General features: G+C 37.6%; 1 protein-coding gene across 2 annotated transcripts; it reads left to right on the forward strand.

The window, feature by feature from the left end:
- The first annotated feature begins 1,606 nt into the window (after positions 1-1,606).
- On the forward strand, positions 1,607-24,119 carry LOC131152407 (uncharacterized). 2 transcript variants are annotated; one of them, XM_058104271.1, is made up of 10 exons: positions 1,607-1,976; positions 2,684-2,769; positions 2,869-2,946; positions 3,892-4,004; positions 4,108-4,173; positions 20,736-20,837; positions 20,947-21,517; positions 22,277-22,482; positions 22,599-22,762; positions 23,700-24,119. In XM_058104271.1, the coding sequence occupies exons 1-10, from the start codon at positions 1,852-1,854 to the stop codon at positions 23,833-23,835; spliced, it is 1,647 nt and encodes a 548-aa protein (XP_057960254.1). In that variant the 5' UTR covers positions 1,607-1,851; the 3' UTR covers positions 23,836-24,119. The 2 variants fall into 2 exon arrangements, with proteins under 2 accessions (XP_057960254.1, XP_057960255.1); XM_058104272.1 differs by having other exon boundaries at positions 2,702-2,769.
- Positions 24,120-26,378: the final 2,259 nt, after the last annotated feature.

Here is a 26,378-nt window from a genome sequence, read left to right on the forward strand (position 1 = left end):
AGGATTTAAATTTCCTGAAGCAAAACCCAAAAATTTATATTTAATTAAACTCCAGCGTTCTTTATATGGATTAAAGGAATCTGGATGCATGTGGTACAATCGATTAAGTGAGTACCTTGTGAAAGAAAGTTACATAAATGATCCAATTTTTCCATGTGTTTTCATTGAAAGATCAGAATCTGGATTTGTTATAATTGCTGTTTATGTTGATGATTTGAATTTAGTTGGGACTCTTGAAGAGCTCACTAAAACTGCTAATTATTTAATTGCGAAATTTGAGATGAAAGATTTAGGAAAGACAAATTATTGTATTGACCTACAAATTGAACATGTAAATGGCAAAATTCTTATTCATCAATCTAAATATACCGAAAAGATATTAAGGCAATTCTAAATGGACAAAGTTCATCATTTGAGATCTCCAGTGATAGTGCGATCACTTGATGTTAAGAAGGATCTATTTCGACCTTATGATGAGGGGAATGAATTACTTGGTCCTGAAGTACCATATTTAAGTGTTATCGGCTCTCTAATGTATCTGACCAATTTTACAAGACACGACATTGCATTTTCTGTAAATCTACTAGGAAGATATAACTCCACTCCTACTCAGCGACACTAGAATGGAATTAAGCACATTTTATGTTATTTGAGAGATACATTTGATTTGGGTCTATTCTACTCATTTGATTCCAAATTTCACCTAGTATGATATGCAGATGCTGAATATCTATCTGATCCTTACAATGGTAAATCTCAAACTGGATATGTATTTTTTTATAGAAAAACTGTTATATCTTGGAAATCAGTAAAATAGACGATTACAACAACATCCTCCAATCATTCTGAAATACTAGCTATTCATGAAACTAGTAGAAAATGCGTGTGACTCAGATCAATGATTTCTAAGATCCAAGCAAATTGTAGTCTTCAATCAATCAAAGATATTTCATCAGTTTTATATGAAGACAACACTGCATGTATAACTCAACTAAAATGAGGATATATAAAGGGTGATAGAACAAAACATATCTCTCTAAAATTCTTCTATACACTTGAACTCCTGAAGAATTGGGATGTAAATGTTCAAAAAATCCGATCAAGTAATAATTTAACAGATTTCTTCACCAAAACTTTGCTTAATACAACATTCAAGAAATTGGTTCATCACATCTGAATGAGACATCTTAAAGATCTTAGTAGAAGAAGTTAATATATGGGTGACATCCAAGGGAGAATGTTATGAAAAATATGAATGTCACCCTATCTTCTACCCCTTCGTGATTCACCTCAATAAATGCTTAGCCATCCTTATTGCCATATATAAGGACACCCTCTACTTCTCATTTATAATGCATACATATTTGTATGCTTGTATACACACTTGCGTGCTTAAAGTAAGTAGGGTATATAAAAAGAAGAGGAGAGACAAACAGAGGATAAATATCTTGTCTAAGGCCGAAGATATTTTGTATAAGTGTCGGTTCCAAATCATCTTATAATTCATCCCAAGGTAATGAAGTTTTTGATCCCATCCGCTAATGGAGTAGGTATAGTGTAAAATTTCTGTTTTTATTTATTATCCTATTTATTTTCGACATCTTTTATAACATCTTTGGGATTTTAAGTTTATTTTTATTTTTATGTTTGACAAAGCAAGCACCATAGTTCTACGGGATATCCTCATTTTGGTTCATATTTGCATGCGAGAGAGAAATTTGCGTGTAAGAGAGCGCGAATTTCCAGAAGATTCATGCTTAAATAAGATCAAACATGGCGATCATGCCTTGAATTGCGAACGCTTCCATTTCACATATTCACACTAACTCGATAGAAAGTGAGCAGCAGAAAATGGCTGATGATAGCATACTGGAGAGGGAGAGGCATCAGATCCAGCAAATTCGCGAGCTTGAATTCGAGGAACTTCAGATCGAGGAAGTTGAAAGCCTTCGAGACTCCGACGACGATGACCGCGGGTACAGTATTCACCCTCTTCATTACCGCATCGCCTCCACCACCACCATCACCACAATTATCATCATCAGATCATCGTCCGATTCATTAATCCCAATCATGTCACGCTATGGCAATATTATTCTCATTTCTTTTTAGGTTTGCTTTGCTTATATTTGTTTGGGACTTAGGGTTTTGAAATCGTTCTAGAAAAGTAGGGTTTTGAAATCTTTCTAGAATAGCATTCCAACTTGTTGGATTTTTAAGTGTTTTGGTGGAATTTTATGTGGTAATATCTATCCTTTCCATCACGTCTCACTACGCCCGCGCGCACACATATTTTTGCTTTACTATGTTTTTTAATCTATATTCCGCTCATCTGTGCATGACAGGGCCAGTTGATGTTTGGCCTGCGTATAACAAAAAATTACTTCCAGCGTAAACAGTATAAAGAATATGAATTTAAAATTTAATACCTCAATTTTTCATGGGCATATAATTGAAAATTTCAATTTCCTGTTTGGTTGCTGGGGGAAAATCTTGTGAAATTGTAATGAAGCATGGAATCTTATAAAATGTCACAAGAAGCAGGTTTATCGATTGAATGCAAAACCACGTTTGAATGGCACTAATTGCGGTAGAGTAGGCATTGTTTTGGCTATATATTAGGCATTACCTTTGTCTCTTTTGACTAGTCACATTTTTGTGCATGATATGGACTGAATTGAAGTGATCGTGGTTATTATAGAGGGGCTGGGACATCTGGTGAAATCACCTTCAACACCTGTTTGGCTTCAATGCATACATATCTTGGCGGTAGGCATATGGTGATCAATTGTGTTTGTTTTTATTTCTTTGGGCCAATCTAAACTATTATTTGCTTAGTAATTTTTATTTTATATTTGCGTGTAACAGAGGTTGAAGACACTCATCATAGGTTGGCTTGCTTTGAGAGTGGTGCCATCTTGAACCTCCCACTCTTCTACCTTGAAGGTATTTATACAGTGATTTATTTTTTTACAAGTTGGTGATGATTACTTCACTAACTATTATAATTTTTTATCACCATCATCATGTCATTGACTCACCGGCTCATTTTATTTATTTATTTTGGGTCGAAGCAGTGCGAAGTTCTCCTGTTATTTTTGAGGAAAAAAAAAAAAACATGATCACTGTAATTTTTTTTGGCTGCTTTTTGGGAAACCTATTCCTGCAAACATATTTTATAATAAAAATGGAAATGGGTGCAAGAGTGACTTTTGAATTAAGGAGGATTATGAATATCACTTTCCTTGAAGCTTGTGCTCATGGAGAGAGAAAAAGGGCTGGGGGTGTGGCGGAGTATCCTTAATATAACCTCTAAGGGAGATTGTTAGAATAGTTACATACTTGCATGGGGTAAGGTGCATTGATAGTGAGTGAGGACTGTATCCATGTAACCTCTAAGGGAGATTGTTAGAATAGTTACATGGGACAAGGTGCATTGGTAGTGAGTGAAGACTCTATCCATTTTCTGTTTTTAAGGGCATTTATGAATTTTCGAGCAAATAAGTGTGCTATTTTAATATTTTTTCCATCAATATTTTTGTGGAGGGATATGATAATAGAATTATTGGTTTTGGCTTTACATTCTGTTTTCTTCCAAGATCAAAAGTTGATGGCTAGAATTAGAGGGTCTTGAATTTATTTATTTCTGTCAATTCAATTGGTCCTAAGCAATTAGCTTGTGTGATTGCATTTGAGTTGGCATTATGGCTTAGTCAAATACCTAAGCAATTGGCAAGCCACACATGGATTATTTTTTCACTCTCACGACACCCGCCACGACCACCATTTTTTTCTTTTTCTTTTTCTTTTTCTTTTTCAGCTTCAGGTATTTTTAAGGAGTATATTGTAACTTTTTTTTTTTTTTTGGGTTTTTTCTATTGTTGTTGTCAGGAGTTGTCCTGTTCCCAGAGGCTACCCTTCCCCTAAGGGTCATTCAACCAAATTTTATAGCTGTTGTTAATAGAGCATTGAGCCAAGTTGATGCTCCTTATATCATAGGTGTGGTATGTGAGCTTTTTATGGCAATTTTTGCTTGATGAAGATTTTACCTATCTCTGAGATCTTCTCAGCCTTTTACTTGAAAAAAATGTTTGAATTTTTTTTCAGATCCATGTATACAGGGACTCTGACGATAGGGCAGTAAGGTTTGCAACCATAGGAACAACTGCTGAGGTTTGCTTCTAAACCTCACCGCTGAAAAATCTTTCTTCTCCAATTGTGTTGATGGAATTTCCTGCATTTGTGCATTTTATATGTACTATTAAGTACTGTTGTTGTTGTTTTTAATTTTTAATTTTTTTTTTTTTTTGGATAGCAAAAGAAAATCTATTAAAAAAGAGAATGCACAACCATATTGAGGATACTAAAATCTAAAAAAAGAGAAAAAGCAAAATAAAACTCAGAAAAAGAAAAGCAAAAAAAAAAAACTGCTAATATCAGCCCAGTTCATCCAACAAACACCGAGTTTCAATGTCTTTCCTTGAGATTTCGTGCACTGCTGTTGCTCGAGAATATCAACATCACATGCTTGTCTCCATTATGCAATCAAATGTCAAGTAATTCCACATTAATTTATCTTATTTTGTATGGAATTCTCTATGCTTGTCGTTATAAGATGCACATGGTCAATGGATATGCTCTTCTAAGTTTTGAACTCCACTCTAGTAAAGTCATATTAGTTGAATATAAGAAGTTTGAGGATCATTACACACTTGACACTCAAATTGTGGATGCAAGTAGAATATTATGGTTGGTGCATGGATTGGTTTCACTAAAGCAAGCCTTTTAGCATGTGCATTTCCAAAATATTGTGCAACAACCCTTAGGAATGTGCACTTGTTTTATAGAGTCGCATCCGCAGTAAGATTTTGACTTCCATAATTTGTTGAATGGAGAAAATTTTAGCTTGTTTGAATCATGAGAAGATAGCGTCGGTGGATAGTGATTAGAGTGTTGTGTAAGTGAGCAAAAACATGTTTGGGTGAATGTAGTTGAAATTAGGATATCCAGATCAATGAGCGTGAAGAAGGGAAGAAAGATTGTAGAAGAAACGATTGTATCAGAGAAGTTGGGGTATCACCCGGTGAAGATAAGGAGATGCGCTAGGCTTGAGAGGGAATCGATCAAGGGCATGGAATTGATCTTTGTTGCTAATAATGGAATAAATCAGTGTAAAAAGCCTTGCTTCTTGTTCAAAAAGGAAATTCCTCTTCTTATGACACAAGTGTGCAAAATCACAAATCTAGGACTCTTATCTTTATGGTACCTTACCTTCAATGCCGTGGTCCTGGTTAGGCAACTATTGATCCACCGTGAAAAAGGGCTCTTAAGACTTAGTATGAAAATTTGATTTGATTCCAAAGATGCACTGGCATACCTCACTTGCCTAATACCAAGTTAACTCACTTGTTGACCCCATTGGCCCTTGTCTAGCAGGGGATGGGCCTCCTTGGTCCTTTAGCAAAAGTTGTGGGTCATATGTGTCTGTTATGATATATTACTTCATGAAAGTGTGGCATTTTTGGGGGCCGGGGTGGGGTATATGATATACTTCTTACAGAAGTATGTAGTGTGCAGGCATGTCATACCTTGAGTGGTGGTGGTAGATCACAAAAAACGATTTGATAATAAAGATATTAACAACTTAAAGTAGTTAAGCACAAAATTAAAAATTGATTTCTCGGCAGAGAACATGAATTGAACCACTATCCATGGATTCAAGACCCAATTAGAGACAGCTTGAGGATGGCAGGTGGCGGAGTTGCTTACAATTCTTCTAGCATGTCAAGGAAACTTCCTTTCGGTTTTAGATTTTTAAAGCAGAGGCAATGGTACTTGCTAAGATAGTAGTGCCAGCCTGGCAACCTTTGACCCTAAATTGAATGAGGAGAACTTGAAATGGAGTTAGATTTGGCTGAAATGAGGGAGTAGGTGATGTATGACAGCTACAGAGAAAGGGGAGAGAGAAACAGCTAGTTTAGAGAGAGAGAGAAGTACGGAGGGAGAAGAGAGTAAACAAAGAAGGGAAAAGAATAGAAAGAGGAAACAAGGAAGAAGAAAGAAAGAAGGAAGAAGAGATGTGAGAAGGAGGGAGAGAATCACACATGAGGTAGGGGCAATAGAGATTGTTTGTGGGGGAAAGAATACTCAAGACTCAAATCATGGTCCAAAGTTAATGAACATAACATCATGAATCTATATTTACTGGAGACTAAGAACCTTAAAGATAGAATTATAAAACTATTAAAAATTACAAATAACCTTAAAACAATAAAAAATCATAAAATAATCCCAAAGTAATTGAAAATTACTGAAATAGACCAATATCCTCAAATTATTATTATTTTTTGATAAACAAAGAATTTATTAGAAGAGAGAAGAATGTAAATTAGAAAAAATAAATAGAAAATAAAAAATGGAAAATAGAACATGGAGAATAAAAATCCTCTCTTTACATCAATAACAATAAATTACAACAAAAATTCATCATAAGCTGAAAGCCAACTCAAGGAAGCAGAGCCAACCAATTCTGCTGCAGGTCTTCCTGAGAAACATGACGAAAAAATCTGTTAGCCCACACCCACAGCGATCCCTTTAAAGATTCTTGTGTTTCTCACAATCAGACACAGAAAATTATAGCCATAACAGTGTATCGCTACAACTTTCCTATCCATCATTTTACCAAAACCCGAAAAGTGATTGTATAAGAAGCCTCAAAAGTGGAGGGACAAACCCAATCTTTGCCAAAAATACCAAAAAGTTTATTCCAGACAACTCAAGTAAAAGGGCAATGAAGAAATAGATGTAAGTCTCACCACTCAAACAAAAGACGCGAATATTCGGATACAGGCCTTTATTAGGCCTTCTCTTTTAGAGCAAATCATTAGTATTAACTTCTTCAAGAACTGCAGTCGAAATAAAAGCTTTTATTTTTGAGGGAGCTTTAGCTTTCCAGATCAAAGAATACAAAACCAAAAGGATCCGCATTAGGGACACTAATCAAGTAGGAGAAAAAAGACTCATAAGATAATTCCCCAAAAGGTTCTAAACTCCAAACCCATTTATCACTCCCCAAATGAGTGTGAAAAGAATCAAGCAAATTGGTTAAAAGAGCCAACTCATTAATCTCTCTACCATTCAGACTTCTCTCAAAATGGTAATTCCAAGAGAGATTATCCCCTTGTAAAATAAAAAAAGTCAGCAATATGGGTACCATGGAGAATAGCGATTGGATAAAGATGAGGGAAAGCAATAGCCAAAGGCATCTCCTCCAACCCAAGGATCCTCCAAAAATGAATATGCTCTCCATTACCCACCATATACTGGACTTTTGGAAATAAATAATCATAAATCTGAAAAGACATGAACTTCCAAGGACTTGCATGAGTAATATTTACCCCAACTTTAGCGTCGCACTCATTTTGTAGTAGGCCAAATTTACTGCGAATTACCTTATGCCAAAACGTGTTAAGTCTCTAAAAAGTGTCATAACCATTTCTCCACCAAATAAATGTTCTTGGACACCAAATTACCAAGGCCCAAAACTCCCTCCTTTTAGATCTACACACAATCTTCCAACCTAGAAGGTGATCCCAGCCACCCCCCCCCCCCCCCCAAAAACCACAAGAAGTCACTTATCAATTTTTCAAGCCTCCGCCCTACTCTAAAACAAAAAATTCTAAAAAGAGAAATATAATACCTAGGAATGGCAGATAAACATGTATGGATAAGAGTGATACGACACCCTAAGGTGAAGAAAGCTCCTTTCCACCCATCCCGTCTCTTAGCCACTCTATCAAAAACATGACCCTAGAAAGATTCAGCATTAGGATTGCCTCCTAAAGGAACACCTAAATAAGTAATCGGCCAAGTCAGAGCAGCGCATGCCACAAGCCTAACAAAAGGGCCCACATCAATGCCAAGGCCTACCAAAACCACTCATAGAAAAGTTAATCTTCAACCTAGAAGCTTTTTCAAACACTTGTAAGATTGATAGCAAATTAGAGAAGCAACCCATATGATCTGCGAGAAAGAGAATAGTATAATCTGCCAATCGGAGATGCCGAATGATACAATCCTCATACCCCACTTTGATCCCCTCCACCAATCCTCTATCGATTCCTTGCTCATTCATCCTGCTCAATGCATCAACGCAATAGTAAAGAGAAAAGGTGTAAGTGTTTTAGACCCCTAGATGCATGAAACCAAGACCTAGCCTTGCCATTTAACAAGATAGAGAAGAGCATAGAAGATAAGCATCCTCTAATCCATTTCCTCCATCTCTAATTGATACCTTTTCTAGCCATCACCTTATTCAAGAAACTCTAGGTCACCCTATCATAAGCTTTCTCAAAATCCAATTTCAGCACTAGACCTCTCTTATTCCTTCGAAGTTTGAACAATATCTTCAACCACCTCATTTGCTATCAAGGTAGCATCTAGGATCTGTATATCACCTATAAAAGCACTCTGGCTAAGAGATATAGTATCCCCTATAACTATAGCCAATCTCTTAGATAAGACCCTAGTTAAAATCTTATAAACACTTGTCACTAAGCGAATATGTCTAAAATCCTTGACTTTAACCACAATCTTTTTTGGGCATCAGGGTAATAGAAGTAGAATTCATACTTCTTCCTACCACTCCATAATCAAAGAATTCAAGAAACATTTTGAGAAGGTCTCCCTTCAAAATATTCCAACAGTCCTGAAAGAAAGCCATGGTAAAGCCATCCGGCCCTGGGGCCTTCCCTCTATCCATCTCAAAAGGCAAGCACTTATTCTCCTTTTCTTTAAAGGGTCTCTCTAGCCATGTTGCTTTATCAGCTGATATAGGACACAGTAATCAAACTCGCAATATAGTCAGGACCTCTAATTACAGCCCCCCACTCCTTACCCACTTCATCCTAGATTTTTGCCTCCAGTTCATCTCTTCCCTTAAAACAACTTGTTCAAATTCATTAGACAACTGGATACATCTTGCAACAATATCCTCAGTAATATGCCCCTCAGTCAATCAACATCTCCAAATGTCTCAATATTCCATGTTTTCAATTTTTATTTCAAATACTTTAATTTTTTCATAAACCAAAGTGTACTTCCCCACCAACTCCTAATCAAACTCCGTAAATCCTGATGAGACCACATGTTTTCAAATCTAAACGGAGTAGGGCCCTACTGAACAAGATTAGACTCAAGAATGAAGGGACAATGATATGAAACAACTCTATGAAGTACTCCTTGAGTAAGGGTAGGAAAAGCATCTTCCCATTCAGTGGTAAACAGTAACCCATCAATTCTAATAGCTGCAGATCTAATGCCATCGGCGAACCAACTAAAATGAGCATTCAAAAGAGAAAAATATCCTTCAAATGACAATCTTAATAAACAAATTGAAGCCCCTCATATTTGATGTAATTTTGGAACCTCCCAATTTTTCATTAGTGAATCTAATGACATGAAAATCACCCCCTAAACACCAACGAGGGGAATACAAGCCATGCCCTACAGCTAGTTGGTCCCACAAAGTGCCTCTCAACTGAGGTTCATTAGTGCCATAAACTGAGGTAAACCACCACTAATCCTTGCCTCTGACATCTAAATGAACGGAAGCAGAAAAAGAACCAATAAGAGCATCCAATTTACTAGAAAATCTGGTATCCCAAAAAATAACAACAGGCCGAGAGGAACCAGCAGAAGCTAACCACGCCCAATGTTTGAATTTAGAATCCCAGATGCTTGTAACAAGAAAGCCATACACCATCTTCGATTTGGACTCTTGGATCATAACAATGTATGGGGTGGCCTTAACTATAATATCCTTAGTCTGATGATGTTTACCGGGGCCCAACCCCTAACATTCCAGCTCAAAATCTTCATTCTACCACCTTACTGCACCTAATCCTCTTACCCTTCCCCCCTCCATAATTTACACTAGAGGCCAATTTTTGTGGTTTTTTTCCACCATTTTTTTTTTGTTCATAGATTCTAGGGGATACAACCACTCTGACAGCCTGGCCTAGAGGATTGACTGCGGAGCACCCCATTTTCTCTAAAAGATCTTGTGGGTCCTGGATTTCCTCTTACCTCCTAATGGATCAAGGGTTAACGTCCCTCCCACAGCGTCTAGATCTCTTTGGCAAGAAAGGTAATTTGTTTCAATAAGGCCAGCCACAGGCGTAGGTAGGATACCTTTGCCAAAATTAATTTACTCATTATGAACATCAGAAGGAACAGTCCCAGAGTTAAGATCATCAAGAAAATTAAAAGAAGAAAGACAGCATGAAGGGTTCCCCAAGAGGTTATCAGTATCCAAAGCTTCCTCATCAAAAAGATTTTTTGAACCTATGGAAAGGCTTGAACGAAGTTTTTCAGATTTATCAGCAGAAGAAGACTTGATAAAAGTTCCTTCCTCCTTCAAAATTGCCTTTTGTATTGAGAAACCGGCTAGACACTTGCCCAAATAGTTATCTGGTTCTTCAACAGCCCCTGTATTTACCCCATCCTCGAACTGAGACAATGGGAAGTCCACATCCTCAAATTCCCGAATCTGTTCCAGTAACATATTATTGTCATCTTCACAATAGTCTTCTACTTCATTATCCCAGTTGGAAATAGGATCCAACTGCTGTTTGTCCCTTACCACCCCATGACTACTTTCTTGCTCATTAAGACCTGTATTTTCCATACCCGATTCCCTGCCCAAATTCTTTCTGGTTATTACTTTGGTTTCCAGAGCATTGTCTGTGACTCCAGCCTTTTCCGTATAAGCTTTGCATGCTGCATTCTGTAGCAAATCTGCTGTAGCCCTAATGTCCTCACAACAAGGAAGAAAAACGCCTTTCCCTTTTTTCTGTTTCAAAATTTCTTGCGTATCTTCCTATATGGATGAAGTGAAGTCATCCCTGTTTAGTTTCATATGTACCTTGAATGTCTCTGCTGCGGCTTTGGTCGACTTCTTCATATTCTTTACATTCTGGCCTCCATCCATGAAGAGAGGCCCAGGAAAAAAATTGACTTTTTAATTGTTATGGATTTTTTATTTTCCACCCAAGCTAGGCCAACCCATTTACCCATCCTTGGCCCTGTCTCTTCAGGCTTAGACCTCCTGGCCTTAACCGTAATATGTAGGTTATTGTCAATATTTATGAGCTTTGGCCCATGACTCAGTCCATTTCTTTTAGGGAAATAATATTTAAAGTTCAAGTCAGATTTGTGCTTGGATATTGCCCAAAAATCACCCCCTCCCAACTTCGCGCTTTCCATATATGATGGCTTGCCTTGCTGAGCTTGACGGTTGATATTGCTGGAATTGTCCAATGATCACCAGAACCTCCATATTTTACCATCTTTGCATAGCTTCGTTCATTAGGGGATCCAGCGTACGCAAGACTTTCGCCCTCACTCTTCTCTATATCTCTGGATCCACAATTTTTTCAAGAAAACATTATGGTCTGCTGTGGGTATTGTTTTACTTTTTCTTCATCCTCTAACAATGATTTGTAGAAGAACCACCTGCCCGAATCCTCCTTCCCCTTTGAAATCCTCAGTGAAAACTTTCCCCTTGAGTGCAAGAGTTTATTGATAACAATCACACATCCAAATTTATTTTACATCAAACACATGATCAAGGAACCTCCTGGGTTTCTCGTCATTTTTACCCAAGGATAATCAGAGTTTTGTGACCAGACTTCACAGAACAGTTGTACTCATTTCACTTCACTTTCCAGCAATAAACAATGGGATTCTTTAATCCCATATCTTTCCAAAATTTTGAGCACATGCGTAGAGGGAACCCACTCACAATAGAACACTTTCCTATCAACTTTGATGGGAAAAGACATGGTCGACGAAAATTAAATCTGAACCGTTTTGATGGCAGGCCATCAGTCTTCAACGGAGAGATTTATTGAATAACCTCTCATCTCATCGGCAAGCCTTGGAGTGGGCCATAGAGGTAGAGGAGATTCAAATGTGAGATTTTAGAATTTCTAATTTCCCAGAGAATCGGAATTGCACGGCAACTCTGGAGACTCAGAATCGTGAAAAAGAGTTGAGTGGCTTCCAAGTGCAAAGTGTTTTAGATTAAATTGAATGACTTCCAGAGGCCATAAACTGATTGATGAGTAGACTGTAAAGGTCCACAATAGTTAATTGTAAGGAATCGATCGGTCTTTGATGACTGAGGATGATTTGCTGAAAGGAAGTTCAATTTCTAGCAATAGGTGAAAATAGGGCTCAGTTGCTATTGGTTTGTTGGTGCTTTGGTTTGATTCATGGTTAGGGTATTAATGGAGTATGAGGTAGTAAAGTTCAGGAGAAAAGGGAGAGATGGAAGCCGCCATACTCGCAGGCTCAGAGGAAGACGTTGTGCAGAGAGAGCATTGCGAGGTTATCCTCAAATTAATATATCATTTTATGTTTGAAGAGTTAAATCAAATTAATATATCCCTAATTTTAACTCTTCAAACAAAATATGATCACCTAGAATTATTTGCAAGTGAATCCTCCATCAAACTCCTCTTGTTATAGAAAAATTGACCTCAGGTTTTTCAATGGCACAACAAGAGCAGCAGGGAATACGTGCCAATGAGCCATTCAACTCCTCAAGATTCCCAATCTTGATAAAGTTGATAGGTGGAGAATTATCACACTTTGGGAGATGATCCAAGGCTTGGGGACTGTGCCACAAGCTTATCACAAGATTCAACAATTTCACCCTCTAAAGAGCTCTTGCTTTGAGTTGAATTCCCAATTTTAATATTGAATTTTGCTACTTGCTCTTGGACCCTTCTACTTGAATATTTTGTTCCATTGCATTTTTTCTCTCATATGGACTATTATCCACACAATCGATGGAGCTTTGGTTTCCACCTTGATAATCCATGCAACAATAAATTTAGGTTCACTTGCAATTTCCTCTTCTTTGTCATCATATGGGTAGTCCATAGCAAAAACAATTTCTCTCATCCTTGATAGGCTGTTTTGAGATTGGAAGTTCATGTTGTCCAAAATAAGAACTCTGTTAAATCTGAAAGGGGATTGGGGCTTGGTAATTTGGTTTCCAAAAGAATCTCTCTAATAGGTAAATGATTGTTGAGATTCTCCTTAGAAGTTCCGTTAGCACAAGGTTATAAGAAGCAAGTATGGGCTTTATTGGAATTGTTGGGGTACTAAAAGAATTCACATTGTTTCTCATGTGCTAGTCTGTGGGTGTTCTTCTCTCAGGTTGCTTTTTTTTTTTTTTTTCCCTCTCTCTCTCTCTCTTTCTCCCTGCGGCCCCCCCCTCTCTGACCCATTTCACAGAGGATAATGGTAATAATGTTCAGTTTTCGGAGGATGCTGAGATGGGCAAAAGTTCATTCGAGCTTTTGTGCCTCATTTTTTAACCTTTCTTATGTTCACAATGCGCCTATTAGCTCTTTCTTATGTTCAAGGGGCCTGGGGGTTCCCTTGGGATTTAAAGTTTTTTAGGAATCTCTATGAAAGAGAAGTCAATGAAACAATCATTTTAATCTGTTTGATGGGGGATGGGAGAGTTTTGGAGTTGATTTCTCATGTCTCTTTTCTTCCAAATCCTTTTTCTTTCACCTCCTGAAAACTCCTTTCCCGAACTCATTTCCTTGGAGCCACAACGTTTAAAAGGCAAAAGTACCCTTTAGGATTTTGGCTTTTACCTGGACCGTCACTCTCAATTGGATTAAAATGCACGACATGATACAGACCTAGAGACCCTATAAGTCTCTCGGTCTTTATATATGCTCCTTGTGCCGCGCGCCAACAAAACCAACGCTCCTCTTTTCCTTCATTGTCAGATGTAAAATTATCTTTGGAACACTCTTTGCTCGTTTTGGTGAAACTTGGGTGGGGCCCAGGAGTGTGGGAAATTTCTTGCTTGAGGTTTTTGGTTCTTGGGTACAACAGAAATGGAATAGCATTATGGGCTGTGTGGTAACATGTGGACTCTTTGGCTTGAGAGGAATGCTAAAATCTTCAAGGGTTGATCTAGCTCTCCCAGCTTATTATGGGATAAATTGGTGCTTTTGTGTCTCTGGCTCTTTCTTTCAGCCTTTTATGGGGTTGTCTCTGTCAACCTTCAAGGAGATTGGAGGACAGTTCTAGCTTAGTTTGTTTTGTTTGCACTTCTCTTCTTGTTTTTTGGAGGTCATCTCAGCCTTCCTGCCTTATAAATCTATTTTGTAAATAAAATTCTCTCTTATCCAAAATAAGCACTCTTTCACTTATTGAGATGGAAATGATCTCACAATTATAGTCAGGGAAAAATTTTAATATGAGCAAAATTTTTATTCTAAACCAAAAGAAGGTTTGAGTTTTACTTTGTTGTCTTCAGTATTGCATTTTATCCCACCATTCAGCTACATAGCCTACGAGCTTATGTCATGCAAATCTTGTCCTTGTTTCTGGTGTCTTCATAGTAGTTGAAGGCGCAAGAGAGTTGTGGTTGCTAGTTTGAGTTGACATGACAAAGCAAGGGAGTTATAAGACTATATTGACCTAAACCAGTTAGATTGCTTTACTGTTTTTGGGAGGTGGTCAAGTTCCAGCTGACATGTGTGGTTGTGTAGGTCAGTTATGGCATTCGAGCCCATGGCTCTGCAGTAAGGCGGTCATATATCTGGAGCTTCACCTAGAGTTACTTTACTTGAGGAGAGCACCTCATGCTTAGGAGTGGGGGGACATTTGATAGGGGCAAAATGAGCTCCAGGCAATGGGCCTTTTTGATCTATCAAAAGTCCCGATGCTGTTGGGCTGTGCTCATATGAAGGTGAGTGCGCACCCAATTATTATCACCCCAAGACCCAAAGATTGCATCTAAAGGTTACCACTTGGAGACTTATCCACTTGCTCAAAGAATGATTTGCTTCCCAATATTGCTGTAACAAAAAGCCAGGGGGATAAGCTCATAGAATCTGATTCTACATGGTATTTCCCAGAGCTACAAAGGCAAGCCATGAGGAGCATTCCTGTTGTCCTATTATTTCTTATTTGCTTCATGACTTGAGTGTTAGAGACTTCCTAGAGTCAACCTCAGGGCCTCCCTAGTTCATTTCTTTTATTGCAGGAGGCTATCCCACATCGTCCAGTTGAGAACTATGAAGTATTATGCATGGAGAATAATATAAAAAATATGGGGAACCAAACTAATGATGGGTTTTATCCAACCCAAGGCTCCTCGTGGAAATGGACAGAATTACCATTATCAACCTTATAGCAAGCAAGAGAAAGAATGAAGTGGGACATTTGAGATAAGAACTTTAGTTGACCCAATATAGTGGGACTAAAGGCTTGGTTGTTGTTGTTGTTTATTTGAGAGACTTCTAGGGACTCTCGTGAGTAGTGTAAGCACTTCTTTTGATGTCTTACCCACTAGAATGAAGTACATACCTACTCTTAATACCATTGTGCTGAAGGTGTTTGTTCTTAAATGAAGTTGCCACCACCATTTTCCCTCCATAGAAATGTGTGTGTGTGTGCGTGGACAAAAAAGAAACTTTATTGAGAGAATGTCTTAACTCTTGTTCATAATTCCTTGTCATGCCTGATGCTCATTTGTGTCCATGTGAACAAACTCCTAAACAAGGAAAAGATGCCTCTTGAGGCATCTGAAGGGAAACTATCACAAAAACACCAACTGACTTGGTCTGAATGTAAGTGGAAGTAAAGTGGGAAGAATGATAAGAAATCTGCCTAAACAAAACAAGGAGCAAAAGAGGAGAAAAAGAAAGAAAAAAGAAAAAAAGAAACCAAAATCACTAGAAATGTAGAATAAATAGAAGAGAAAACGACATCAACACAAACAAATTACAATCCTGTCTAAAGCAAGTCAACAAGCATTGGCATTCAAGAAAAATGCAAGTATTTCTCTCTAGCCATGAAGCAAACAAATAGAAGTGTAGAACAAATAGAAGAGGTTTAACATCAATGCAAAAAATTACAGTCCTGTCCCAAAGCAAATCAATGGGAAATAGCATTCAAGAAAAATACAGGCATTTCTCTCAAGCCATGAAGCAAAAAACTGCAAATGACCATAATTTCCTTGCTTCCTTGTGTCTTCGAAAACCTCACTAGCGAAAGTGTTTAGGTGCCAAATTTCCAAGCCTCGACCCCCTTCAGACTTTAGGTCTGATAACAACATTTCAGTTAATAACATGATCCTGCTCACTATAAGCACCATATTAAAGAAAACTTGCCCCATCTTTTCTAGTCTTCCTGCCACATTAATCAGAATTCTAAAAGTGACAAAAAAATAAATAGATATGCTGGAAAGACCACCAATAATAGTTGTGTATGACCCCTAAAATTAATGTAGGCTCATTTTCACCCTTTAATCTCCTACTCTCTCTTTCAACCACCAGAGCCCATAAGGAAGCAGATCTATGATTACCCTCTAAAGGAAGACCTAAGTTAAGGCCACAACAGAACATGACCCGTTATTACATATTGACTCATATTAACCTCTGCGATACTGCTCTTAGCTATATGAACCTCTAAATCGAAATTTTTGGATAAGCAAAACATCAAGAGCAATCCTATCCACTAAATCATTCTCATTTTACATTATCCTAACAACCATGTACATTCTGTGAAAGAATGCTCACTTTGACTTACATTGGGGCCTTAATTCCTCCCAGCCCCCCTCTGTAATTAACTGATGAAGCCAGCCTAGTCAATTCCCATTTTTCTCCAGTCTTGAATCCTTCCCTAGCCAAATGAACTTCCTTTGAGGACTAACAAACCTAAGACCCAACTCATTCAGAAGGGATTGAGCATCTTGGTTCTCCCAGTAGGTCCACTGTAGGGACTTCCCCTTTGGATGTAGGCTCCCCATGGAAGAAATGGAACTCACAGTTAATATTAAGTGACATGGGATAGGAAGAATACCTGCAGAAGTATTTACCTTGTTCATATGAATCTCTGATGTATCTCCTGGCCTCTGAATGGGGTGAAAGGTATTTAACTTGGCCCTAAAGAAAAATCAGAGAATTGAGCCATATTTACATCTGGATTAGCATTTATAACCATTTCCCTCTGAATCTAAGCATCACCTGTTGCTTTGCCATTCTTACCTTCATTAATACCATACAATTCAGGCAAAGTAGTACATAATGAATCAATCTATCCAGATTTGTTTCGCTCCACCTGATTCAAGAGTGTGTTTTATTTCCCCATTTTTCCTTCTCACAATGTACATCATCATTGATCCTTAAAACTGTCTTAGATTCTGCCATCAGTTTGGGTAGTAATTCCCTATTTAACGTGATCTGCTCAATTGACAGGTCCACTTCATCAAAATGATAGTAAGTGCTTTAATAATCGGCCTTGTCTTCATTCTCTGAGCATGACCCATCAAATCTGTTACCTGTAAACAGACGTAAGTTTCTTCCTCACCACTATAGTGGTCTGAAACGGTATTTGGGACCTGTTTTTCCCATTAGATAACGGCCGTTATGCTATGTAACAGCCGTTGGTTAGAGCCATGATTCTACCTGTTTTACAATCTTGTAGTTTCTGATGATCATCAACTATCCTCTACAATTTTTTTTTCTTCCCCCTCCCTTTCCACTGAATAAGCCTGATGTTCGGTTCAAACGGCAAAGCAGCGGCTACTGATTCTGTACTCTGCAATGAAGCTTCCCAATGCTCTTTCCTTCTCTGTTACAAGGTTGAAGACAACATTGTGTTGGCTGCGCTTTATTCCTTCAGGCCCAAGTTAAATGAGCCCTAGCTAAATTATGCTCATTCAGATTGGCCATGCTCATAACTGGCCATTATTTTTAAGAGTCCAATGACAACTCAGATTGTATGTCACACGTAATTTGGGTTTGAAGGTTGTAAGAACATTGACTTTTTATCTCTTTGCATTCTTCCCTGCCTTACCCACTTCTATGGGTGGACCCAAACCGGTGGAACTGCAGTCCTAGCATCTTTGCATATCACCTTCATTTGTTGCAGATGGTCAACTCTTAACAGAATCACCCTTCTTTTTTCAGACAGCACGAAAACCATAGCTGAAAAAAAAACTGCCACAAACCGGAAGCCTCGTTGCCATCTGGAATATAAAGCGTTGTTACTGCACCCTTCTGTGAATTTTTTCCCAGTTATAGAAGATGACCATAACTGGTTACTCTCATGCTGAGCAATATGAAATGGTTGGGTGCCCTAAATGTCTCTGTAAAAAGGTATGTAATTTCAGTGCTGCCCATTTTGCTATTTCAGCAGTAAACAGTAAGGAATGGACTTTCTGATCCAATCGTTCGGTGATGATCAGTCTTCTCTTACTGATAATGAAGCTGCCTTCCCCCTTAATCACTGACACTCAACCTGCAACTAAGGGGCCGTTGGGTATCACTGTCAAAAATTTTGAAAACAAAAACCAGAAATGAAAACTAAAAACTGTACTGTCAACCTGTTTGGCTCTATCACTAAAACTGAAAACACAAACTGAAAACCTGTTTGGTTGCTTGTTCAGTTTTTTCTTAAATTGAAAATGAAAAACAAAAACCTGTTTATATGAACCAGCAGAATGTTCCATTAATTGCAATAAACAATGAATTTTGATGATCAAAACAAATGTAATAAACTGACTGGCTGGAGACAATGCAGATCTAATTTAGATCTATATTTTATATTAGTTGAAATAACCTATTATACATCTAATTTACATTAATTGGAATAATCTAGTAAATCTAATTTTAACAAAACAAAAATGAAATCAAATTAAAATCCGCATGAACCAGCAGAGAATTCCATTAAGTGCTGCTGCGGTCTGTTGTGGCTATTGTGAACGAAGGGGAAGCTGCTGTTCCTGGTGTTCGGCCTGCTGAAGAGAGCTGCTACAGGCTGTTGCAGTTGCTGCAGGTTGCTGCGAACAAAAGGCTCTTAGAAGCCCTGGATGAAAATAAAACAGAGGAAGGGAGTGGGTGCCTGCTATGAACGAAGGGGTTCTTGGAAGCCCTAGATGGAAATAAATAAGAAGGGAAAAAGTAGGCTAAAAAATGCATGGGGTGGGAATCGAACCCAGGACCCTTGCGTGTCTTTAACAAATCACCACCTCTCCCTGTTGCTCAACAAACTGAAAACCACTTTTTGTGGTTTTTGGTTTTTACAGAAACAAGGGAAACATTTTCCTTTGGCAGCCTCCTAAGCAAACAAAAGCAAACATGTTTTTGAGTGTCGTTTTTGCATCCGGGAAAAAAACAAAAACAGGAAACCAGAAACAACAATGATACCAAATGCACCCTAAGTTAGTGTACGGCTACAACAGCACTGTCATGGTCATTCATTGTTGATATCCTTGTTGATCAATTCATGTTACTCATGCTGTCGCATGAAGCTAGGGATGTAAATGGGGTGGATTTGGAGCGGGAAGGGCAGAACTTGAATCCGCCTTGAAGCTTATTTATATCCCCATCTCCAACTCAGTGGGGGATTTGCCTCCTGCTGGGGATCAGGAATCCGCCCTACCAGCTAAAAAAAAAATTCAAAATTTTTAAAAAAGGAACAATTTATGTCTTTATATTATGAAAATAACATAACTTGATTTTATTTTAATACAATTATAGATAACATAATCTTTTTTGTATAATAATATAGAAAATAAAATAAAAATAATACATGTAAAAGCTATGAACGATCAAATGAAAAATACTATATTTATACATACACATGCACTCCTATACACACACATGCATCCATATATATTTTTTGTTTATTTATTTATATTTGAGGTAGATTGGGGCGGGTATCAGTTAAAAGCATAGTGGTATTGGGGGAGAGGTGGATTCGGGGTGGTAAAACATATTTCCCCCCATATTGCCCCAAACCCACCTTGGGTTACAAAATTTATCCCAATTACTTTCCCTAATCCATTAAGGAACTATCAAATCTGCCCCTATAGGGGAGGATGGGATGGGATCGGATGGGATGGGATATCCACCAACTTGAATCCATTTACATTCCTACACGAAGCATGAATGTGGCAGACGGACAATTATAGGACAATTATAGCTGAACTGAGAATGCTGAGGTGGACGATCTGTAACTCTAAAAGATAAATTATGGAATGAATGTGCATAACACCTGTGGAAGGCAAGATAAGGAAAGGGCTGATGAGGGAAGGGCAGGTAAGATGGCTTGGGCCCTAGAAAAATTCTAAGCCTATTTATAACTAACAGCTGGTGGTTGAAACAATTACAGAATAAAGTGTGTTAGTGATGAATGGGTGGAGTAATAAATCAAGTTCACTAACAGATACTCAAAATCTATAGTTAATGGTGCAACATGGGCAATAGAAACAATGTGCATGTGGAGTTCTTTTATCAGAAATTCATCAGTAATATGTGAAGCAAAGAACTGGTTTTCTGAAAAATGAAGTTTATAATAGTTGTTCATCTTTGTTTGGAGCATTTTCTTTTTCTTGTAAAATTAAGTTGCTGAAGCTCATTGTAATGCTGATGGGGTTGTGTTGGTTTGTGACTTGCCTAGTGCTGGTTTGACCACTTGAAGTTTGTTTTGTTTCATAATCTAGTGTACAGCATGGGCTGATATTCTTCCTCGCCCTGATGTTTTATGCAATTATATTATATGATACCCCCGCTTCAAGATTAAACATCAACTTTGTCTATAGGTTCCCCCCCGTCCCCCCTGCATGCGGGCGCACACAAGCATGACCTGTCAACAATTCACATCAATTGATTAAATTTACCTTGTTACAGATTCGGCAATACCGGCAACTAGAGGATGGTTCAGTGAATGTGGTTACCCGTGGCCAGCAACGATTTCACTTAAAACGCCGTTGGATTGATGTGGAAGGAATGGTTAGGATCATATTATATTTTAAAATATGTACTTTTTTTTTTGTTATGCCTTCTGATTTTAACATATGCAATGAAGGTCTTACTTGGTGTGAAATTTCCATCTTTTTAGCCCCTCGGAGAGGTGCAAATCATCCAGGAGGATTTGCCATTAAGGACCCCACGAGACGCCTTTGGAAAATTACCACCATTGGTTAACACACAGAACTGTAGTCCCTCAAGTGCACGACGCCCAACTTCTCACTCTAAAGGGCATGGATATGGTAATGAAGACAGTGATTCAGAGGGAATTTCAGATGAAAGCTTCGAGAGTGAGCTCTCACCATCAGAATTGAGAATGCACCGGTCTGCAATAGATTCCTGTTCTGGGTATGATATTCGTGATGAATCCACTAGCAGTGATGAAGAGAAGTTTGTATGCGAGTCAGAGTTCCAATTGGGAAAGTCTAATTTAGATAGCTCCATAGGGTTATCACACTCAGACAATGAGAAATGGGACAAAAAGGCCAATTTAAAAATTAGAGAGAGGTTTATTTTGAAAAGGCAATTAAGCAGACAGGAGATGTGGAAGAAGGGTTGGATGACTGCCAAGTTAAACCAGTCTCATCAAGTTCCAAGAGCATTCTGGCCCTATTGGGTTTATCGTATGTACGATTCTTATTATCTTGCTCAAAGAGCAGCAGGTATTTAGCTTTCTTTCTTTCTTACATCACCCCCTACTTGCAAGTAGAAAGTTTTGTTCTGTTGTAAATACTAACTTAAGGTCACATATTTGTGCTTATCTGAATCAACTCCTCCCTCTGTATGTGGAACTACTAGCTATTGTTTTCACATTGGGTTTTAATAGGGAAACTCGTGCAAAGTGTTATACATGGTCATTCTTATGCTTAGTGATCAGAATTAATATCTAGGAATTGTACTTGAATTCAATGGGAATGTGAAACAAGGTGAACAAATGGTGTAGAATGAAGGAGGGAAGGGAAGATAAGATTAAAAAAAGGTGGTTGGGAGAGATCGGGGGAATTTTAATTTCCATTTCAATTTCAAAGCTTCAACCATTTCATACAGTACAACATTCTAATTTATAGGGAAGATTAAAAAGAAGAAACTATAAAACTGATCTCCACCACCCCTCTCAAGTCAATCCTGTTTTCAAACGAACTTTTAAGACAACCCTATCTACAACAGAAACCCCCCAACCCACACACACACACAACACGAACATAACTAATTAATTTAAACACGTTTAGGTTTAAGTTCAAACAGGCCCTTGACCTACTATTCTGAATTGGCCTCCAAATAGGGTCAAATCGACGCATCCATGGTTGGTTTCTCATCCTACGTTAACAAGTTTGAGAATCAACTTTATGGCTACATGCTTGAACCTTCTTTGTATAACTACATTTCATCTTCCAATGATGGGAATATGTAATGCTTTGCAGACATGTGGAAAAGGATAGTAGCAGTACCAGGCATGGATGCTTTGGTGAAGAAGCCTGGCCTCTTATCATTTTATATAGCCAGCAAAATTCCTGTTTCTGAATCTACAAGGCAGGAGCTTTTGGATATTGATGGAATTTCACATAGATTGCGCCGGGAAATTGAATTGCTCGAGAGTTTTGATCGCATTCGATGTAAGAATTGTCAGGTAAAGCAAGCTTGTTTTACTTCCAGGTTTTCTTTGTGTGCTGTCTATATATTAGGCTATTAGCTATTTATTTACTTATATCTATATATATATATATATATATGTATATTATGCAGACAGTAATTGCAAGACGAAGTGATATGTTGGTGATGTCTAGTGAAGGTCCTCTCGGTGCTTATGTGAACCCAAATGGTTTTGTGCATGAGATAATGACCTTTTACAAAGCGAATGGCTTAGCACTTTATGGGAGATCAACCGAAGAATATAGCTGGTTTCCAGGGTATGATCCTAACCTGGGTTTCTATAGGAAGCTTGCTGTTGAATATTTTTCATGACAAGTAATTTTTGTCCATAGAAAGGGCCAAGGAAGTTAAAAAGCTATTCTAAAGGTTTATAGGCAAACAGGGGATTGTCAATGCTTTGAGAACTGATCTGGTTCATTTGGATGTCCAGTGCTTTACATAACTTAGGCCAGTTTTTTCCCCCAGTAAAAGGTACAATAAGTGGATTCACTTAACCGTCCAGATTCACTTTCTAATTAGTGGATGATCAATGATGTCCGTATTTAATTTCTTTAGAATAGGGCACATCCTTATGGAGAACAAAAGTCTGCATAGTTTGTGGATTATTTGTTGATTGTGTTTTTAAATAGTTTTTGATAAGTTCATTGTGCTTTCTGGAGCATGTCTGTGGGCCTTCCTGAAGTTCATTTTTGGTGTCAATATTGTGACTAAATGCTTGATGATTCATAATGATTAACTTGTAGTGTATGGGTACAATAAGACATCACTCAAGAATTGTGTACATTTCAACAAATTCTGGTAATCAAGTAATATAATAATTATGAAATTTAAGATCCAACTAGGTCAAACAAAATGAAATGTGTTTGAAAATGTTCGACAGAGTAGCTGAAATGTCAGCCTAAAATTATCCAGAACAATCAAGAAATTTGTCATTCCCCAAGTAATTGCAATATTGAGAATCTAAAATTGAGTTAAATTCACTTAACAATATAGGTATTGTAGGTAGTTTTTTATGGATCAGCAGATTTGAGATAGATATCAGTAGTGTGGAGATCTCCACATTTGTCTTAGTTTCCGCAGCTATATTTCGTCTAATTTAGCTGTGAAAATGATCTGAGCAATGGTTTTTTAAATTTTCTTTTGGAGCTCATGTTAATGAAGAGCAGTACAGATGATAAAACCATTATTTTGCAGATATGCGTGGACGATCACACAATGCGCCACTTGTGAAAGTCAAATGGGATGGCTATTTACAGCCGTGAACAGAAAGTTGAAGCCTATTTCGTTTTGGGGGATCCGAAGCTCCCAGGTAGCTGATGACATGCGTTGAAGCATGAAACATTCAAATGCTTTCTATAAAACCCTCCACGTACCATGTGACAATTTAGCCTCGGTACGGGTACTTGTGCTGATTTCTTAAGTATCAGCGATCATTGATGCGGATAATATGCCTGTGGTGTGTAATACGGTGGGAGGATAATTTGCATGTCATGAGAGCAGATCTGATTAGATATTAACTTCTCTTTTCGTCTCTAGGAGAGCTTTTCCTACCTTTGTAAAAAGGAGAGAATATTCATGTTGATTAAGTTGTATTAAGTTCTGTTTGCTGCGTTATGGAATCTGGAGTTGTGATGCTCATTTTAGCTTACTCTAGGTTGCATTGGTATCACAACGGTTTCTTCATTGAGAAATTCTCCAATGCTACTTTTGGGTGGGGGGGTGGGGACTGAATTTGAATGGACCGAAGTTGGCAAATTTGCCTAGACAAGGCTGTACCCGTGAGATACCTTGTTCCATGACAACTTTCAGGATCACCAAGGTCTGCAAACAAGGACAACCTGTTTATGTGAGATCTCTTGTTCCGAGTGTAATGGCATGTCAATTGCCTCTGGATATGAATGATGCTCGCCCCATTCTTGATTTTAGTCGGTTGATTTTCTACAGATAATATGGATGCTCTCAAAATTTTCCTTTTGCAGCCGCAGGGTGTTGGTTTTTGGTAAGGGAGCTTTCATGGTGTTTTGTAACGTGGGTTCATGATGACGAGGGCCTCCATCATTCAGTATTTTTGATTCAGGGGTATGGCTCTCCTTGTTCTGGACATGTGCCAGAGCTGGGCATGGGGAAAGACAATTTTGTGGACAGGGCTGTAAATTAGCCCAAGTGAGTCCAGTTTTATCATCGCTTAAAGTTATTATTATTATTTTTTTTAAAGAGCTTGATGTTCACTAGTAATTCAGCTGAAGTCAAGGTATAAGTTTATCATCATGTATTAGTTAATTTTAACTCATGCAAATTTATTTAAGTTTAACAAATTTGCCCACACTTTGTCAATAAAGATGCTGGGAAATTTTTCATTATTTAAAGCCTTTTAAAAGAAACCTAATGACGTTATATATCACGTTGGACTATGTTTTTTAATCAAACCATGTTACTTTATATTTATATAATTTAGAGACGATCAGCCTTGCGTACAAGCACATGGTTACATGTGTATTTTGAGAGCATCTTCACGACGTCGGAAATTGCTCATATTCGCTCAGCCCAGGTTGTCTGCGAAGCCATAGTGGGTATGTTTATGGTCATGAACAGAGTCTAGCTCACTTATTTTCTAGTCGTATCTATTTTATTACACGGGGCTAGGACTTTGTGTTTAGGCTTGACTCGTTCAATGCTGTGATAAAACGTTACAACAAACAACAATGTAAATCAAGTCTAAATTTTTACTAGATGGGGTCAATTATATGAATTATTTTTCGTAAATTTATACGATCATAGATAATTTCTTTTGACACATGTAGGAATATTAAATTCCTACTTACTATTTTCTCCCAAATTATTTTAGGCCTACTTCTACCCCTTCTACGGTCCTCCAGAGTAATTAACTCATTTTTCTTCATTGATGCACTATGTGGTCTACGTTGCAAGTGTCCATATCATCTAAGCCATCCCTCCCTTATCTTTTATAGGAGCTACACCTAATTGCGAATATGTTCATTCCTTAATTTATTTTTCAATATTATGTCACTCATCTATCTAAACATTTTCATCTCGACAACTTTTATTTTTTGAATATTATGTTTTTTCTTCGCCCAACATTTCGATCCATATAACATAGTTGGCCTTATAGTTGTCTTATAAAATTTCTCTTTAAATTTTAAGGGTATCCTACGATCATAGAGCACACTTGAAGTACTTCTCCATTTTACCCAATCTATTTTAACTCTTATGTATTACATAATGTTTAATTTCTCTTTCAGCTTGCATAAAAGATCCAATATATTGAAATCTACAAGTGCTATTTATTTCTTAATCATCAAATTTAACTGTCTCTAATATTCCTTCTATCATTACTAAAATTGCATTTCATATATTCTGTCTTATTTCTACGTATCCTAAAGCCTCTAGATTCTAAAACTTTTCTCTATAATTCTAACTCAGCCTCTACTCTGTCCATAGTTTCATCAATTGATACAATATCATCTGCAAACAACATACGCTGTGGAACATTCTTTTAAATACTCTTAGTCAGTTGGTCTATCACTAAAGCAAAAAGATAATGACTCAAAACTGATCCTTGATGTACACTTATAGTGATTAGACATTCTCTAGTTTCTCCATCTATAGTCCTTATACTAGTCTTTACTCTATCGTATATGTTGTTAATGATATCAATATACCTACTACATACATCCTTTTTTTCTAAAACCACCATAGAACTTCCCTAGGTATCATATCATATGTTTTCTCAAGGTCAATGAATATTATATGTAAATCCTTCTTCTTTTTCCTAAACTTTTCCATTAATCTTCTTAAAAGATATATAACTTCTGTGGTAGATCTCCCAGGCATAAAACCAAATTGATTTTTTAA

Source organism: Malania oleifera, chromosome 3 (genome assembly GCF_029873635.1).
Source record: "Malania oleifera isolate guangnan ecotype guangnan chromosome 3, ASM2987363v1, whole genome shotgun sequence".
In the NCBI taxonomy this organism is placed as follows: Eukaryota; Viridiplantae; Streptophyta; class Magnoliopsida; order Santalales; family Ximeniaceae; genus Malania; species Malania oleifera.

What these genes read in the sequence shown, in the direction of transcription:
- LOC131152407 (XM_058104271.1), top strand. Translation starts at nt 1,852, where the DNA reads ATGGCTGATGATAGCATACTGGAGAGGGAGAGGCATCAGATCCAGCAA. An exon ending in GGATTGATGTGGAAGGAATG is followed by an intron (nt 20,838 to 20,946) that starts GTTAGGATCATA and finishes CCATCTTTTTAG; the next exon opens with CCCCTCGGAGAGGTGCAAAT. An exon ending in TTCGATGTAAGAATTGTCAG is followed by an intron (nt 22,483 to 22,598) that starts GTAAAGCAAGCT and finishes TATATTATGCAG; the next exon opens with ACAGTAATTGCAAGACGAAG.